This window comes from Delphinus delphis, chromosome 8, assembly GCF_949987515.2.
Source record: "Delphinus delphis chromosome 8, mDelDel1.2, whole genome shotgun sequence".
In the NCBI taxonomy this organism is placed as follows: domain Eukaryota; kingdom Metazoa; phylum Chordata; class Mammalia; order Artiodactyla; family Delphinidae; genus Delphinus; species Delphinus delphis.
In genome coordinates this window covers 110,067,781-110,086,183 of record NC_082690.1, presented here as the reverse complement: position 1 = coordinate 110,086,183, position 18,403 = coordinate 110,067,781, and the positions used below count along the sequence as shown (strand labels likewise).

The following is an 18,403-nucleotide window of genomic DNA, read 5'->3' as shown; positions in this document are numbered from 1 at the left end:
GGACCCTGGGCCCCGACAGAGGGGCATCCTTGTGAGGGGCCCATGGCAGAGGCCCCCAACTGCCCCACCTCCATCTTTCCTCAGCCCCCTAAGCCCAGCAGCTGGGAGAGGACACTGGGTGGGGGAGGGGCTGCTGTGATGGGTCCGGTGGAGCCCTTCGCACCTCCAGGCCCCAGGCCATGCGCGCCTGAAACACCTTCGTACAAGGCCTCCTGCAGCCTGGCACTTGGGGTGTCATCACCAGCCCTGCTCCACAGGCCCCGGGAGGTCAAGCCACCCATCCAGACTGCACGCCTGGACCGGGAGCCAGGACTCATGCTCAGGTACCTTCACTGGGGAGTGGCCTGCTGGGTCCTGCCTGTCGCCTCTTCCTGCTTGGCCGAGCCTCCTTGCCCCCTCACCGCTGCCCCCCGGGGCAGGATCTAGGGGACATCTCCCAGAGCCCCTGAATGTTTGCTGTGTGGATGCCAGAGGTGCCGGGCGGCTTCCAGGGAGCTCAGTGGATGGGGCAGGAGAGAAGGAAGCAGAAAGATGAGGCTCCCTGCTGGCTTCCCAGGTTGAAAGGGCAGCTGGGCATAGCCACGGTCCTAGAATCCCGAGGATGGGTCTCTCCTTCCCTCTGGCAGCCATGCCCTGCAGCAGCTTCCTCGATGGTACCCAGACGGCGCACAGAGCGGGCTCACAGGGCCAGGGTCTGAATTGCTCCTTTATTGGTGCCAACTGCAACCCCCCCTCCTCCGCCCCCCTCCCCTGTCCAGGCTCCCCTTGGGAGGTTCCTTCTTCCTCAGGGCCTCCTCTGGGTCCCCTCAGCAGCAGGGATGGCTGGCTCTGACACCATGACCCCAGCCCTCAGTCCAAGAGGCATCTGGGGAGACCAGGCTTGATCCTCGGGGGGCCTCAGGGGCATCCTGCAGAGACAGCCAGGTTAGGGGTTGGGGTCTTGGTGCTGGAGACCGCTGCCCACCCGGCGAAACTGGGCCTTCTCTGGTCACCAGCGCTGACAGTTTCACCCTCCCAGACCCCTGGGCCATTGCTGTGTCCAGTTGTGCCCGGGACCTGGGGTGCCCCAGGGAGGGAGGCTATGGGGCAGGGAATGGGGGATGGGGGGATGGGACTGGTGCTCACCAGGCCTGCAGGGTGGGCGCGTCTGACCACAGCAGGCAGAGGTGGCCCTCCGCAGAGTTGGTCCAGGCTGTGCTGTTCTCTGTGTCCTGCTCGCTGCTCCCCACCCCAAGTCAGAATTAGTCTGGAGTTGGGGAGCGCCCTGGCAGGTCCACCCCCATCCCGCCGCCCCTCACCTGCGCTTCCCCACCAGGCCCTGCAGCAGCCGCTGCAGCCGCGCGCTCTCCCGCAGGCGGCTGAGCTCGCTGGTGAAAGTCCCGTCCGAGTGTCGCGGGGCCCTGCGGAGAGGACGCGGAGGGGGCCGGGTGGGGGGGGGGGGTCAGGGCCGGGGCGGGGTGGGGGCGGGCGGGCGCGGGGCCCGGGGCCGCGGGCTCACCTGGGGGGCGCGGGGCGCGCGGCGCAGCCCCGGAGCAGCGGCGGCGGCAGCAGCAGTAGCAGCAGCAGCAGGGCCCGAGTGGCCATGGTGGGCGCCGGGCGGGGGCTGAGCGGCCGTCGGGCCGCGGCCCCTTTATAGCGGCGCCCGGGAGCGGGAGCGGGGCGGGCGGGGGTCGGCGCCGCCCCGGCTCCGCGCCGCCCGAGCCGCGCCCCATCGATCGCGCGGGAAGGTCAGGGCCGCCCCCCCAGCTGTCGCCCCGGCCGCCCGCCCGCCCCCACCGCCGCGGCGGCGCCCCTCGGCGGGCCCGCTGGGGTCGGGCGCCCGGGGACAAGGGGACCCCCGCGGGGGCGGCGGGCGGGACCTGCGGGGTGTCGGCCCGTGCAGTGACCTTTCCCAGTCGCCGGGCAGGTGGGCCGGGGGCGGTGGGGGCGGGCGGGGGCTGATGCCGCGCAAGACCTGGGCCTGGGGCGCCTTGGCCTTTGGGTGCATTTTTGGAGGCGGGAGACCTGAGCCTGCTTCGGGCCATTTACAACCAGCACCCGTGAAATCCTTACACGTAAATTACAAATCGAGTAAGGGGATTTCTTATAAGCCAGTAGTTCTTGTGTTAAACTTTATATGCATTTTAAAGATCATTAGTAGACTTTCTTTAGAGCAGTTTTAGGGTTAGGGAAGAATGGAGCTCACACACGCACGTGCCCAGCCTCCCCGGCACCAGGCATTAGTTTGGGACATTCGTTACAATTGATGAACCAGTATCGTACATTATTATTAACTAAACCCATGATTCACAGTACGGTTCACCTTGGTGGTGTACATTCTGTGGGTTTTGACAAATGTACAATGACACGAGTCTGCTATTGTAGACGGTACCACCCAGGGCCCTGCCCTAAAAGTCCCCTGCTCGCCACCTGCTCGTCCCTCCTTCATCAACCCCTGATCTTTTCACTGTCTCCATAGTTTTACCTTTTCCAGAGCGTCATAAGGTTGGACGCATACAGTCTGTGCCTTTTCTTCTTGGCTCCATTCACTTAGTCATATGCTTTAAGGTTCCGGCCTGATAGCTCATTCCTTTTTAGTGCTGAACAATATTTCATTGTCCAATGGACCACAGTTTATTTATCCACTCACCTATTAAAGGACATCTTTGTTGCTTCCAAGTTTTGACAATTATGAATAAAGCTGCTGTAAACATCTGTGTGCAGGTTTCTGTGTGGAAACAAGTTTTCAGCTCCTTTGGGTAAACACCAAGGACCACGATTGCTGGATCCCATGGTAAGGTTATGGTCTGCTTTATAAGAAAGCAGCAGACTGTCTTCCAAAGTGGCCGCACCGTTTTGCATTCACACCAGGGCGTGTGTCGTGGTATCTCATTGTTGTTTTCTCTACATGTATTTGCAACAGCTGCTGCGGCCTCTTCTTGCACAAATTTGGCAAATTAAAACCGCTAAACTTTAACAACATTGACCGATTAATGACATTCATGAGAACACTCAAAATTGTGAGTAGTGTCATTTAACCAGTCAGATGTCTTAGCACCTCAAACACTTAAGTGACCAGGCAGATCTTCATAGGAAAGATCTTCCTATTAAAAAAATTTTTTTGCATGCAGTAAAATTGACTTCTAAAAAATTAACATGTTGTAAAAAATGAATTTCAACACATGTATGGTCCGTGTAACCACCACCACAATCAGGATACAGAGCAAGTCCATCACCCCAAAGAGCCCCCTCCTGCTGCCCTTTGTGGGCACATCCACTGCCCTGAGCGACTTCAGTCGCACCTGCTCGAGGTCCCCAGCAGTCACTAGCATAGAAGGACAGACCGGATGGAACCGAGGTAAGGACAGGCGGGCTGTGTCCTGCATGTGCGCGGCACAGAGGACTTTGTGACCAGCTGTCTCCATCGCGCCTGAATGGCTGTCGCCGGTTGTCTCTGCCGCTCAGAATCTCTCCAGAGACGGTCCTGGCCTGTGTCCTCCACACCCACGTGTGGCTGCCTCAGCGTTGCATGCTGAAATGCGACAGGTAACGAGGACCGGACCCTGATGGGAACTGGAGCAGGAATGGACGGGTCCGCTCACACCTTGCCTGGTTTGGACCCTACTCTGAAACACACAACACAAGCTACATGACTAAACGCCACGTTCAACCCACAGATTTCAGGGAGAGCCCCAGGGATTTCCAGGACATCAACCCTGGCTGGGTCCTCATTACAAACGCACAGAAAACAGTCAACATATGTGAATAGCTATTTGAAGCCTCTAATCGGACATCGCTCTGTGTGTGGGATCCTCATAATGGCCAATTTCAGGATTCAGGTTTCTGAGGAAGAATATGCAGCTTTATTTCTTTATTTATTTATTTTGCGGTACGCGGGCCTCTCGCTGTTGTGGCCTCTCCCGTTGCGGAGCACAGGCTCCGGACGCGCAGGCTCAGTGGCCACGGCTCACGGGTCCAGCCGCTCCGCGGCATGTGGGATCCTCCCGGACCGGGGCACGAACCCACGTCCCCTGCATCGGCAGGCGGACTCGCAACCACTGCGCCACCAGGGAAGCCCCGCAGCTTTATTTTTTTCACGGTAGAACATAGGAGGGAGCGTTTTCGAAGCAGAAGAATTTCTCTCACTGTGACACAGTTTTATTCTCTGAATACTAAAGCACAGAAAGTATTCTCTACTCTTTTTTTGTTTGTTTGTTTTAACCAAGATTTAAATGTCAAGTTTAAGTTAATTGTATCTACTCTTAGTTCTGCTCATTAGGAGTGTCCTAGGAAGGTATTGAAAAGAATTATTTCTCTCAAATCTCCGACCACACTGCTCTTCCCCGCCTTCCACAGAACTGCAAACTCCAGTGTGACTTAGGTTATGTTTGGCTGGATGCTTTCACACTGTGAGCCTGGGACCCACGGTAATAGAGTGCAGCCTTTCTGTGGCCTTAATGAACATCCCCTCTTAAGGACCAGAAAAAAAATAATTTTTTTATTATAGAGAATTATAAACATGCAAAAGTAGACAAACGCCCATGTACCGTTACTCAGCTTCAACAATTTATGATAAATCCTATCTATCCCTGTTGATTTTCTCTATTTTTTTCAAATTAATTTTGGAGCAGGTTTCAGAACTTGTATCATTTTACCTGTAAGGATTTCAGCATATATCTCAAAAAGTTAAGGACTGTCAATTGTCGATGATCAAACGAACCTGAGTTAACAAACGCAAGCCAGAAAGAGCATGGGCTGAGAGTGGCTCAAGGGGTGTCGTTATCAGGCTTTGGGATAAGGGCACAATTGCTCTAAGAAGGGTCTTTCAAGCAGGAAACTGGCCAGGATTGAGAAAAGGTTGTAAATAGTTTGGGGCTGGTGAACACAGGGAGACAACATTCTTAATATGGTGAAACTTACAGTCCTTTCCTATTTCTTGTCTCCTGCTTAATTAAGATAACATAATATATGGGCGCTAACCCCATATATTACCTCCCAAAGCATCATTATTTTATGTTCCAGATATAGATCTGGAATTTATGTTGCACACGGTGTTAGGCAGTGACTAAGCTTCATTTTTTCTATGCGGCTGTCCAGTCGTCCAGCATTAGTTACTGAAAGACCGTATTTCTCCACTGCCCTTCAATGTCGTTGTAACTGTGAACCAGCCGTCGTAGGTCTAGGTCCACACTCCCTGTTATATGCCATCAGCCTGATTTTCTCATCCTTCATACTGTCTTAGCCACAACGCCTCAACTACTTCACTATCTTAGTTACGGTACTTTTATAAGTCTTCATAGCTGACAGACCCAATCTGTTCACCTTGTTTTTCTTCAAGAGTGTTTTAGCAATTTTTGACCCTCTGCATTTCCATATAAATTCTAGGATCTACTTGTCAAGGTTTACAGAAAGATGCTGTTAGGAGACTAATGAAAACTTCATCAAATTGTTAGATCAATTTTAGAATTCTATGAAATTGTGCTTCCGAATCGCGATTCCCCAATGATGAGTGACGGAGGGCATCTTTCACGTGCTTCTTGGTCATTTGTGTACCTTCTTTGGAAACCATTGCAAATCCAAGGTCATGAAGATTTGCCCCTATACTTTCTTCTAAGAGTTTTATAGGTTTATTTTAATTTTTACTTTTTTTCTTGTAAGACTCTTGTTTTTCCACCATACCATGCAGCTTGTGGGATCTTATGTTCCCAACCAGGATCGAACCCAGGCCCACGGCAGTGAGAGAACAGAGTCCTCACCACTGGACAGCCAGGGAATTCCCAGTTGTATAGTTTTAGATCAAATATTTTAGACTTTGATTCATGTTGAGTTAAGTTTTGTATGTGGTGTGAGGTAGGGATTGAACTCCATTGTTTTGCACGTGGATGTCCAGTTGTTCCAACGCCATGTGTTGAAGAAACTCTTCTTCCCTATTAAGTAGTCTTGACACCCCTGTTGAAAGTCAATTGAGGGCTTCCCTGGTGGCGCAGTGGTTGAGAGTCCGCCTGCCGACGCAGGGGACGCGGGTTCGTGCCCCGGTCCGGGAAGATCCCACATGCCGCGGAGCGGCTGGGTCCGTGAGCCATGGCCGCTGAGCCTGCGCGTCCGGACCCTGTGCTCCGCAACGGGAGAGGCCACGACAGTGAGAGGCCCGCGTACTGCATTAAAAAAAAAAAAAAAAAAAAAAAAGTCAATTGATCACACCAACACGCCACAACTAGAGAGAAGCCTGTGCGCCACAACAGAAGATCCTGTGTGCTGCAACTAAGACCTGATGCAGCCAAAAATAAATAAATAAATATTTTTTAAAAAGAAAATCAATTGATCACAGATGTATGGGTTTATATCTGAACCCTCGATTCTATTCCATTGATGTTTATGTCTGTCCTTATCACCAGTATCATATTGTTTCGATTCCTGTAGTTTTGTAGCAATTTTTGGAATCAGCAACTGTGCCAACTTTGTTTTTTCCTTTTCAAGAATGCTTTGGTTATTTGGGTTTCTTTGCAATTCCATATGAATTTTAGTTTTGGATTTCTTAAAAAAAAGTCACTGGAGTTTCACCTGGGAGTGTATTGAATCTGGGGATCATTTGGTGAGAAAAGGCATCTTAACAATATTAAATCTTCCAGTCCATGAACATTAGATTGACTTACTTATGCCTTCTTTAATCTCTTCCAGCAATGTTTTCTGGTTTTCAGTGTACAAGTCTTTCACCTTCTTGGTTAAATTTTTTACTAAGTATTTTATTCTTTTTGATGCTATTTCAAATGAATGACTTTCTTAATTTCATTTTTGGATTGTTCATTGCTAATGTATAGAAATAGAACTGATTCTTATATGTCAAGCTTATATCCTGAAACTTCGCTGAATTTGTTTGTTAGCTCTAACAGGTTTTTTTTTTTCTTTCCTTTTTTTTATGTATTTTCTATACATAAGATCATGCTATCTGCAAATAGAAATAGTTTTACTTTTTTCTCTCCGATTTTGGGTGCCTTTTATTTCTTTTTCTTGCCCAGTTGCTCTGGCTAGAACTTCCAGGACATGTTGTATAGAAGCAACGAAGTTGGGTATCCTTGTCTTTTTCCTGATCTCAAGGGAAAGGTTTCAGTCTCATCACTGAGTATGATGTTTTGTGTTTTTCATATACGGCCTTGATCGTGTTGAGGAAATTTCTTTCTATTCCTAGTTTATTGAGTCTTTTTATCATGAAAGTGTGTTGGATTTTATCAAATGCACTTTTCTGCATCAACTGAGATGATTAAATTTATTCCTCCGTTCTATTAATGTGATGTATTACATTGATTGAGTTTTGTCTGTTGAATCACCCTTGCATTCCTGGGATAAATCCCCATTTGGTCATAGTGTATAATCCTTTAAAACGTGCTGCTGGATTTGGCTCGATCATATTCTGTCGAAGAGTTTTCTATGTATATTCATGCGGGATGCTCACCTGCAGTTTTCTTTCCTGTCGTATCGTTACTGTTGAGCTTTGAGAGTTCTTTATGTAGTCTGCACACAAGTCATTTGCTAGAAATGCAATTTGCTGATATTTTCTTCCATCCTATGACTGAAAGTTTTTAATTTTAGTGAAGTCCAGTTTATCTATTTTTTTCATTTGTAAATCCATGCTTTTGGTGTCATGTCTAAAACTCTTTGCCTAACCCCTTGCCACAAAGATTTTCTCCCATCTTTTCTTCCAAATTTTTTATAGTTTTAGGTTTTACATTTAAATCTATGATTATATAGATATATCACTTTGCTGTAAACCTGAAAATAACACAGTATTGTAAATCAACTACAGTGGAAGAAAGAAAGAAAGAAAGAAAGAAAAAGAAAGACAGAAAAGTCATCCAGATAAGAAAAGAAGAAATAAAATTGTCTCTATTCATGAACAAGATCATTATCTATGTAGAAATCCTGAAGAAAACCAAAGGAAAAAAAAAAAATCCTTGAACTAATAGTGAGTTTAGCAACATCAAAAGATACAAGTTCGGGCTTCCCTGGTGGTGCAGTGGCTGAGAGTCCGCCTGCCAGTGCAGGGGACGCGGGTTCGTGCCCCGGTCCGGGAGGATCCCACATGCCGCGGAGCGGCTGGGCCCGTGAGCCATGGCCGCTGGGCCTGCGCGTCCGGAGACTGTGCTCTGCAACGGGAGAGGGCGCAACAGTGAGAGGCCCGCGTACCGCAAAAAAAAAAAAAAAAAAAAAAAAAAAAGATACAAGGTCAATATACAAAACTGTTTCTGCTCATTGGCAATGAACAACTGGAAACCAAAAAATTTTTAACTACCATTTACAATCGTACCAGAAAACGTGAAATACTTAGGTACAAATCTTACAAAATATGTGCAGGATGTGTATGCTGAAAAGTACAAAATACTGATGAAAGAAATCAAGGAATATCTAAATAAATGGAGAGATATACTATATTCATGAATTGGAAGACTCAATATTGTTAAGATGTCAATTTCCCCCAGTCAACTTCCCAGCAGGACTTTCTTGTAGATATAGACAAGCTGATTCTAAAATGCATACATACAAGGGAACTCGAGTAGTCAAAACAGTTTTGTGAAAGAACAACTTTAGAGGACCCAAGCTACCTGATATCATGACTTACTATAAAGCCACAATAATCAAGACTGTACTGTTGTTGAAAGGAAAGACGCTTGGATAATGGAACTGAATAGAAGTCAAGAAATAGCCCCACACAAATATGATCAAGTGCTTTTGGACAAAAGTTCAAAGGCAGTTCTATGGAGAGAAAACAATATTTTCAACAAGTGGTGCTGGGATACCTGGACATCCATAGGCAAGAAAAATCAATCACTCACCTCAGCTCATACCTTACACATAAGGTATCATGTGTGTAAGGTATCAGGCTCATACCTCACACATAAAAAAAAATTAACCAAATACACTGTTAGGAGAATGAAGAGACAAGCTACAGTCTGGGAGGAAATATTTTCAAATTACATATCTGACATTTTCCCCCCCATTTTAGTGTGCAATGACAAGTCTTTGTGATTTTTTTTGGGGGGGGGCGGGGCTGTGCCCCACGGCATGTGGGATCTTAGTTCCCTGACCATAGATCAAACCCTTGCCACCTGCAGTGGAAACGTGGAGTCTCACCCACTGGACCACCAGGGAACTCCCTCGTTGTGATTTTTTTTTTTAAAAGAATTATTTTGACTATGGAGATAATTTTTTTTTAATTTATTTATTTTTATTTATGTATTTTTGGCTGTGTTGGGTCTTCGTTTCTATGCGAGGGCTTTCTCTAGTTGCGGCGAGCGGGGGCCACTCTTCATCGTGGTGCGCAGGCCTTTCACTATCGCGGCCTCTCTTATTGCGGAGCACAGGCTCCAGACGCGCAGGCTCAGTAGTTATGGCTCACGGGCCCAGTTGCTCCATGGCATGTGGGATCTTCCCAGACCAGGGCTTGAACCCGTGTCCGCTGCACTGGCAGGCAGATTCTCAACCACTGCGCCACCAGGGAAGTCCCCTCGTTGTGATTTTTATTGTCATGTCCCCAGTGGCTAAGGATGTTAAGCACTTTCTCATGTGCTTATTGACCATTAGGATACCCTCTTTTTTTTTTTTTTTTGCGGTACGCGGGCCTCTCACTGTTGTGGCCTCTCCCGTTGCGGAGCACAGGCTCTGGACGCGCAGGCTCAGTGGCCATGGCTCACGGGCCCAGCTGTTCCGCGGCATGTGGGATCTTCCCGGACCGGGGCACGAACCCGCATCCCCTGCATCGGCAGGCGGACTCTCAACCACTGCACCACCAGGGAAGCCCGGGGATACCCTCTTTTGTAATGTGGGTACAAGACTTTTACATTTGTTAAAATGGGATTGTCTTTCTTTTCTTGTTGATTTGTCAGAGCCCTTTATATATTCTGGATCTGCATCCTTTATCGGAGATCTACATTGCAACTATATTATATCCTTTCCCAGTCTGGACTACCTTTTCACTCTTAATGGTGGCAGATGTTTGAGGACCAGGAGAGAGACCCAAAGCAGATAGGAGGCTAGGCTGGACTCACCACTTGGCACCCAACCCAAGATCACAGAGCCAGCCCTGCCTCGGATTTTTGTCTTGTGAGACAAGAAACTTCCTGCCCTAGTCACTAGTATTGTGAGTTCTCTTGCTCAAAGCTTCAGAAGGGGAGGAAGCCTGCCTGTCCCTTTACTGATCCACATGAAAGGGGTGGAGATGTTGAATGCAACTCAGACCCGGATGCCCATCTACACCGCGTCCTGCACACCTTTCCTTTACCAGACCTCAAGTGATTTTGCCCCTTATGAGTATATCATGACATCTGTCTCTTCAGAGTCCTTGTTTTCTCTTTAATACACACACTACCAGTCCCTCAAGCTGGCCCCTGTGTCTCCTGATGTCTTTGAAATCAGGATCCTTGATTCCTGGCAGCACCTCTGCGCTTCGGGTCCATCCTGAGTTTTCTGGCCCTCCCAGGGCGGAGGGAGTCACAGATGCAAACGAGGGGCCAGGATGTGCCTTAGACGGTCCCACCGAGTGATGCAGCTGCATAGCCCACTTCTTGGCTCCGTTAGTGACCAGGCTGCGCGTCACAGGAAGTCCATAATAAAAATTCTCACTGCACATTTTCCTTGCATGTTCTTTCTGTTCACTTTTTTTTTTTTTTTTTTTTTGCGGTACGCGGGCCTCTCACTGTTGGGGCCTCTCCCATTGCGGAGCACAGGCTCCGGATGCGCAGGCTCAGCGGCCATGGCTCCCGGGCCCAGCCGCTCCGCGGCATGTGGGATCCTCCCGGACTGGGGCACGAATCCATGTCCCCTGCTTCGGCAGGCGGACTCCCAACCACTGCGCCACCAGGGAAGCCCCTCTGTTCACTTTTATAATCTGAGACAGACGGTCTGGGCTGACCTCTCTGTCATGCACAGCCATCTCTGCCATGAACTCTGTGCCCCATGGATACAACACAGTCTTACCTGCATGGGTCTGGGACCCTGTACCCAGAGCCCCTCAAGCTCCTACAGTCTTATGTTGGCAGGTGGAGGGTGATGGGCACATGGGGCCCCAGGCTCATCCTTGGGAGGGAGGGAGGGAGAACCACCTCCAGTGCTCCAGGGAGGCCCGGGGTCTAGTGAGTTTGTGGGAGTGGAGGGTGCAGGTTGAGCGGGTTCTCATTTGGGGCTTTTCTCTGTGAAGAAGGAAGTGACTCAGGTAAAACATGTCTGAAGAGCACGCAGAACTCTGGAGACTGCTAAGCCCCCTGTGGGCTTATCACGGCCTTTCCTCCTGTTACGGCCTTTCAGGCTCTGTGGGGTGAGCTCATTTTCCAGGCTCAGAGGGGTGCACAGCTCGCTCAGGGTCACAGGCTCGGAGGCGATGGAGCCGGAATTGAGGCTGACCACTCAGCGGCTGGGGGGAAGATGAAGGGTCAGGCAGTGGGTGTGGGTGGAGAGGGACTGAGTGTGGTCCAGACAGAGGGAGAGGCTGCTTTGGGTGGGGGGAGTGCAGGGCCCCTGGTTGGGGTCTGCAATCATTGCGGGGGGACGCAAAGGGGCCCAAGAGGCTGGGGTGTAGAGGGTGGAAGGGTGAGCATGGAGCTGGCGCCGCCGAGCATCAGGGGGCCCCGGGGGGAGGCTGGGGTGGTGGCCTGAAAAGGCTGGTCCTCCGCAGATGCTAGAACCGGACGGAGTGAGAAGTGGCTCCACCTCTGCCTCGAGGGCCTCCAGCAGGGTCCCCGGGGAGGTGACGCCCAGCTTGGGTCCCTGTAGGGACGCCGGGGCTCTCTGGGGCCGGGCGGGATGGCGCTGGCATGGGCGCCCGCGAGTCTCGTGGGATGGTCGGGCCGACCTTCCATCCCCGTCGGTTTCTCGGGGCTCACACCAGCGCGTCGCCCCCCAACCCTTCCAGGCGCAGAGCGATGCTGGGCCCGCCCGTGTCAATCATATCACTTCATTCGGGTCGCTTTGGGCCGTTGCATTTGTCCACCTGCCGGTCTCTCGAAGCGCAGAAGTCCAAGATGGGCAAAGACCGGATGCAACTTAGAGCGCCCCGGGGTCCATCGAGCCGGGCGGACAGGGCGGGACTAAGACCAGGCTGGGCGGGCCGGAGGGGCGGGGCTCCGGCTCCCGACCTGGGCACTGTCCGCGGTGCTGAGCGCCCGCCGGGGCGCGCGGGGCCGTGCGCCATGGGGAACCGCAGCGCCGCGGACGCGGACGGGCTGCTGGCTGGGCGCGGGCCCGGCACGGGCGGCGGCGCGGGGGGCCCCGGGGCGGCGGCGGCGCTGGCGGGGGGCGTGCTGCTCATCGGCGCGGTGCTCGCAGGGAACTCGCTCGTGTGCGTGAGCGTGGCGGCCGAGCGCGCCCTGCAGACGCCCACCAACTACTTCATCTTGAGCCTGGCGGCCGCCGACCTCCTACTCGCCCTGCTCGTGCTGCCTCTCTTCGTCTACTCCGAGGTGAGCCCGCGTCGCGACCGCACGCGCACCCTCACCTGCTCCTTGTTCCCTGTGCCGAGCCACACCGAGGACCCAGCGTGACCCTGCCGCCTGGCCTCTCAGGAGCCTCGAGTTGGGGGCCGCGCCTGGTCCCAGGACGACCGGAGCCTCCAGCACCTCCGAGCCTCACTCCCCTCCCCCATCTCGCTGTCCATCTGCCCGCTTTGCTGTCTGTCCGCCCTCCCTCTTCTGCCCCTCTCTCCTCTTCTCCCTTTCTGTCTTGGTGTCTGTTACCCAGGAGATGCCTCTGTCCTTCAAGCAGAGAACCCAGAAACAGGCGACTTTGGCAGTCCAGCCCCCCACTCAGCCCCCTCAGCCGGGTTCCACTCCCCCAGGGGAGCCAGGTGTAGAGGGTGGAAGGGTGGGCATGGAGCTGGCACCGCCGATCCTGGACAGACAGGCAGATTCAGGCTTACCCCCATGCCGGCTCCCCCTGGGGCACAGAGACACACACGTCACTGCACGAGGCCACACCACAGCCAGGGAGGACCACAGGCGGGCACACACCAGCACACTTCAGGGCAGGAGACCCTCACTCACGCGCCGACTGGGCTCCCAGCAGGAGGGACACTCAGCTGCCAGGAGCTGCAGGGCAGTGAGCACAGCTGGAGCGAGGGGACACCGGGCCTGACAGTGGAACCGAGGGAAGGCGCAGGTGTGGGGTCCGGGGCCCCCGCCAGAACCTGGGCCCAGGAGCCTCCGTCCCCAGAGCAGGTCTGGCCCTTGGGTCGGTCCCCCTTGGTGCCAGCCATGTCCACTGTGCAGTTTGGGCAGAGAGAAGCTGCTGAGGGCTGAGCTGGGGACACAGCGTCCTGGGCGATGGGGGAGGGCAGGCAGTGGACACAGTGAGTCTGGGCAGGGCTGGGGCAGAGGCCAGCAGGACAAGGACAGACGTGACCTGCCGCTCCCCCCCACCCCGAGCTGCAGACAGACGTCACAATGACGGCTCTTAAGCTCCTAATCGCCCCAAATCAGCAGGAGGGGATTTAGAGGGGGGTGGCTGTCTGCTCCTTTGCCCTTGGTGGGACCGCCGGGCACGGCGCCGGGGACTTGACTTTGTAACAATGCTGTGGGTACCATCCTCGCCCTCTCTTGCGGGTGAGGGGACAGGAGTGAAATGACACGTCCAGACGCCCAGAGAGCGAGTTTCCGCAGACACTGACTCTTAGCTGTCTGCAGGGGCTGGGGGGTGGTATAGGGGTGCTGGGCTCACACTCTTGGGCCGCAGGGTCCCCACCTGCGCAGGGAGGGGCCCCACGGTACCCTGAGCCCCACAGCATCAGAGATCCCAGTCCTCAGGTGACTATGCCCCCAGGATCCCCCCCAAGGCCTTTGTCAGTTCTAAGAGAAAGGAAGGGGGTCGTCTCTTGGCGCCCAGCTTGAGGGGCGGGCAGGACTGCCCAGCTGTCTCCGGCTCACTCCCCTCCCCTCCTCTCCCCTCCCCTCTGATATTCAGCCCCCTCTGCTCCCGGACCATTGGGGGTCAGAAGGACAGCTTGGGCAGGCGGCTGGGGGAGGGTAGCGTCCTGTGTCTGTTGTTGCTACGGGGCCCCTCCCTGCGCCCAGGTCCAGGGCGGCGTGTGGCTGCTGAGCCCTGGCCTCTGCGACGCGCTCATGGCCATGGACGTCATGCTGTGCACGGCCTCCATCTTCAATTTGTGCGCCATCAGCGTGGACAGGTAGGCCGCCCCCACCGCCCCGGCCCCTGTAGGGCCGCCCCGGCCCCGCCGCCCTCACCACGCTCCCCGCAGGTTCGTGGCGGTGGCCGTGCCGCTGCACTACAACCGCCAGAGCCGCGGTGGCCGGCAGCTGCTGCTCATCGGCGTCACGTGGCTGCTGTCGGCAGCGGTGGCGGCACCCGTGTTGTGCGGCCTCAACGACGCGCGCAGCCGCGATCCCTCCGTGTGCCGCCTGGAGGACCGCGACTACGTGGTCTACTCGTCCGTGTGCTCCTTCTTCCTGCCCTGCCCGCTCATGCTGCTGCTCTACTGGGCCACGTTCCGGGGCCTTCGGCGCTGGGAGGCAGCCCGCCGCGCCAAGTTGCACGGCCGTGCGGCCCGCCGCCCCAGCGGCCCCGGCCCGCCGCCCCCCGACGGCATCCCGGCCCCCGATGCCGCCGTGCCCCCGGATGCCATCCCGGCCCCAGACTGCATCCCGCCTCACGACGCCATCCCGGCCCCCGACGCCATCCCGGGCCCCGACGCAACCCCGCCCCCCGACGCCATCCCGGGCCCCGACGCAACCCCGCCCCCCGACGCCACCCCGCCCCCCGACGCCACCCCAGCCTCGGATGCCGTCTTGCCCTCGGACGCCATGCCAGCCGAACCCCCGCTGCGGGCCCGCAGGAGGAGACGCGCCAAGATCTCGGGCCGGGAGCGCAAAGCTATGAGAGTCCTGCCTGTGGTGGTCGGTGGGTACCGGCCAGGGGACGTGGGCAGAGAGGGGAAGACTGCAGCGCCCGGGGTGTGAGGCGGTGCCCGGGGCGGGGGGCGTGGCAGGGGCTCGCTCACGGCAGCCCCAACCCCGCCCCCAGGGGCCTTTCTGCTGTGCTGGACGCCCTTCTTTGTCGTGCACATCTCCCGGGCGCTGTGTCCCACGTGCGCCGTGCCCCCGCGGCTGGTGAGCGCGGTCACCTGGCTGGGCTACGTCAACAGCGCCCTCAACCCCGTCATCTACACCGTCTTCAACACCGAGTTCCGGACCGTCTTCCGCAAGGCTCTGCGCCTCTGCTACTGAGCAGACCGCTGGCACCGCAGCCCCTCTTCAGCACCCCGCCTCGCCTGGGGGTTTGTAGGAGTTATTAAACAGATCCCCAACACCTGCTGGGAAGGCTCTTGGAGGCGGGGGAGGGGGCAAGGAGGAGGAGCCCAGGCCTCCACTAACCCTCATCCGGCCAGTTAACCCCTTCCTTCCTCCGGAGGAAGCCCAGAGAAGAGACCCCACCAAGCCAGGTCTGCCCCGCCCCGGAAGCCTTGGGAAGAGGGCCAGCCCTTGCCTGGGAAGACTGCCCCGACTCACACCCTCCCCGAACACGTTCCCTCCCCAACACACCCGGCCAGCTGCAACCCACCCCGACCCGACAGCTGTTCCCAGGCCAGCAGCCTCCTCCCCTCGTCCTGGTGGCCCCATCCACTGTCCCTGCAAAATGCAGCTGACCTGCCCCTGCCACTGCTTCGGCAGCTGCCTCAAGGTCGGAGCACAGCTCCCTGCCAGCTCCTGACTTGCCCATAGATGCCCAAAACCTGGAGGAACAGGGGGCCTGGGTGCTGGGTGGGCTCACGGGGGCAGCCTCCCTCCAGGGAAGGCCAGCGCAGGCCCACAAGGCACTCAGCCATCCTCTGCCCACTTGGCTGGGAGCAAGTGGGCAGAGCAGGGAGTGGCTGCCCCTCTCCCGCCCACAGCACGGCCCGCCCCTCAACCCGAGACAGCCCCACTTGGACTTCACCTAGACCCTCCCAAGTCCCCCGCCGTGGGCACCCGCTGTGCCCAGTACTGTGGCTCAGCGCTCCTGTCAGGAACTGTGACCAAGCCGGCCACTGCCGGGTGTCAAGCTCTCCTCTGAACATGAGAAACTATGGGCTGTGAGGGCCCCGGCATCAGGCCCCCCCCTCAGCGTGCTACAGTATTCCGTGGAGAGGGGGCCACCCTGTTCCCCTCTCTGGGTGAGCACCGTTTCCTGCTCAGACTCAGCTGCTGCCTCCCCTGCGAAGCCCCAGCTGACCACCCCCCAGGACCAGCCTGCCCCGATCATCCTGGGAGAGACTGGCCCTCGAGGAACCGAGCATTGATGGACTGGGGGCCAGTATGGGGTGCTGTGTCCCTGCACCACACAGGAACCAACACAAAATGGGAGTGGGGGAGGGGGCCCAGGGCCGGCCCCCAGGTCTGTTGGCTGCTTCAGCTTCCGGCGCCTTCTTGCCTGTGAAGCATGAGGATGGCTGCAGCGGATACCCCGGGGCTCCTCCCGGGAGGAGCCCCAGATGGTACAGCCTCACCCGGGCAAGACACTTGCTTCAGAGCTGGGCTGGTGGTCCCTCCTGGGAACCTCAGACTCGAAGGGACCATCAGGCTGACGGCAGGGTCAGGGTCAGGGTCGGAGCAAAGGGCCCCTGACTGCGGCCGCTGGCCCTGCCACCTGGCTCGTCCCTCAGGTCCACACCCCACGCCCGTGCCCTGCCACCCATCTCTGATGTGCCCCGACGTGCGCCTGCTGGGCCTTCTGTGGTCACTCCACGTGGTCAGAGCTGGTGTCTGCCACCGCCAAGAGGGTCTCAAGCAGCAGCACCCCTGCCCGCCAGCCGTGGGCACCAGCTGCCATGCCCACCAGCCCAGGGATCTGTGTGGAGCAAGGCCACGTCCCCCTCCATGTACCCTTCTCATCTATACTAGGGAGGGGGTGACCATGCCCCCGACAGGCCAGGCCAGTAAGTGCATCTCTTTCGGAGGTGGGGCTGCAGATGGGCTGGGATCTGCTGGTGTCCGGCGCTGTCCCCACTGGCCCTGTGGGCAGACTCCTGTGTCCCCCAAGAGGGGGGCAAGGCGGGCACAGGGGGGACAGGTGGACACTAGGGAGTGACAAGGTGGGCACTGGGGGAACAGGTGCAGATATACAGAGCCTGGCTGACCCGGGGGCTCAGCAGGTGCCTCGAGGGTCCCAGGCTCACTGACGCCAAGCGTCACCGCAGCCTCAGCTCAGAGGACCCGCAGCACCCGGACGGCTGCCGCAGCGCACACTGTCAGAAGCCTTGGCCTGGCCCCCGCGGCTGCGTCTGGCAGAGGCCATCAGAAGTGCTGACACAGAACTGAGGGTGTCAACGCACCCTGGGCGCTTGGATGGCAATTTCCAGAAGGATCCTGATGTCCGGGGTTGCGCAGAGATAGCTTCAAAGGCTTAGAAACGATACACCTTGGAAAACTGCCCCGAACACGTGCGGTCCCCAGGCTTCTACGTTAAGGAGAAGCCGCCCCGATCCCAGAAAACCCTCGCCCGGGACGGCTTCCCTGCAGGGCCTGGTCCCAAGGCCTCCGACTCTGCTCACGGGGAGGCCGCCGCCTGGAGCTGGACGCCAGGACGCCAGGGAGGGCCTGGAAGCCTTTCCCTGGGGGCGCTGCCCGCCTACGTCGCCATTTTAGCCTTTTCAGGTTTGGGGGGGTTCCTTCTGGGGGTGCAGCCCCTTCTGCTGAGGCCGACGTGGCCCCCACCTCCCGTCCTCACTTCCCACCACCTTCATGCTGTGCAAACCCCAGGGGCCGGGCCTGGCCTTCCCCAAGGTGGTGGAGAGGCGGGACGACAAAACAAATAAAACCCAAATAAACCCGCTTAGTCCGCAGAGGCCGATGGAACGGAGGCAGAGGGGCTTCTGGGGGGGCAGGTCCTTCCCCACCTGGAGCCAGGCTGGGCGCGGGAGGACGGGCGTGGGTGCCACCCCCTCGGCTCACCGGGGAGCCCGTGGCCCAAAAGGCAAGTCTCCGTGTGCTATGAAGAACCTTCTGGAAGCAGGAGCCGGGAGGTGCGGGGCCGGAGGTGTGAACGAGATGCAACAGTGAGGCGAGCGTCGGGGTCAAAGTCCATCTCTCAGTGCACAGAAGACGGGGCACCGCAAGCTTTCCTGGAACCCAGGCTTGGGGGCAGGCTGGGCAGGGCGCCAGGAAGGGCAGGGACGAGGCCCCAGCCCGTGAGAGTTGGGCGAGGATAGCCGGGCGCAGGCAAGAGCCACCCTGGGCGGGTCCCCAGGGGTCCCGGGCGCGCTCTGTGCAAAGGGAAGGTGGCATGTCCAGACGCCGAGCCGTCCCTGAGACTGGACGGCGGCTCGGCCTTCCCGGCTGGCAGCTCTGGAGCCCCAGCTCCTGGGCAGCAGGTGCCAGCCTCCCGTCCCGCCGGGCTGGGCCCCATACGGTCTCGGCTTCTGAACTGCACGATCGGGCCCCCGGGGCCTCGG

The 18,403-nt window shown here is 56.5% G+C and overlaps 2 protein-coding genes across 2 annotated transcripts; one reads left to right on the top strand and one right to left on the bottom strand.

The window, feature by feature from the left end:
* Positions 1-772: 772 nt before the first annotated feature.
* SCT (secretin) lies at positions 773-1,622 on the bottom strand. The gene is made up of 4 exons (XM_060017583.1): positions 1,499-1,622; positions 1,299-1,400; positions 1,126-1,218; positions 773-908 (listed from the first exon to the last, which is right to left on the bottom strand). The coding sequence occupies exons 1-4, from the start codon at positions 1,582-1,584 to the stop codon at positions 785-787; spliced, it is 405 nt and encodes a 134-aa protein (XP_059873566.1). The 5' UTR covers positions 1,585-1,622; the 3' UTR covers positions 773-784.
* Positions 1,623-12,155: 10,533 nt separating this feature from the next.
* On the top strand, positions 12,156-15,212 carry DRD4 (dopamine receptor D4). Its single transcript, XM_060017582.1, has 4 exons — positions 12,156-12,425; positions 14,031-14,143; positions 14,216-14,874; positions 14,998-15,212. Exons 1-4 carry the CDS (start codon positions 12,156-12,158, stop codon positions 15,198-15,200), a joined length of 1,245 nt encoding a protein of 414 aa, XP_059873565.1. The 3' UTR covers positions 15,201-15,212.
* The last annotated feature ends 3,191 nt before the right edge of the window (positions 15,213-18,403 follow it).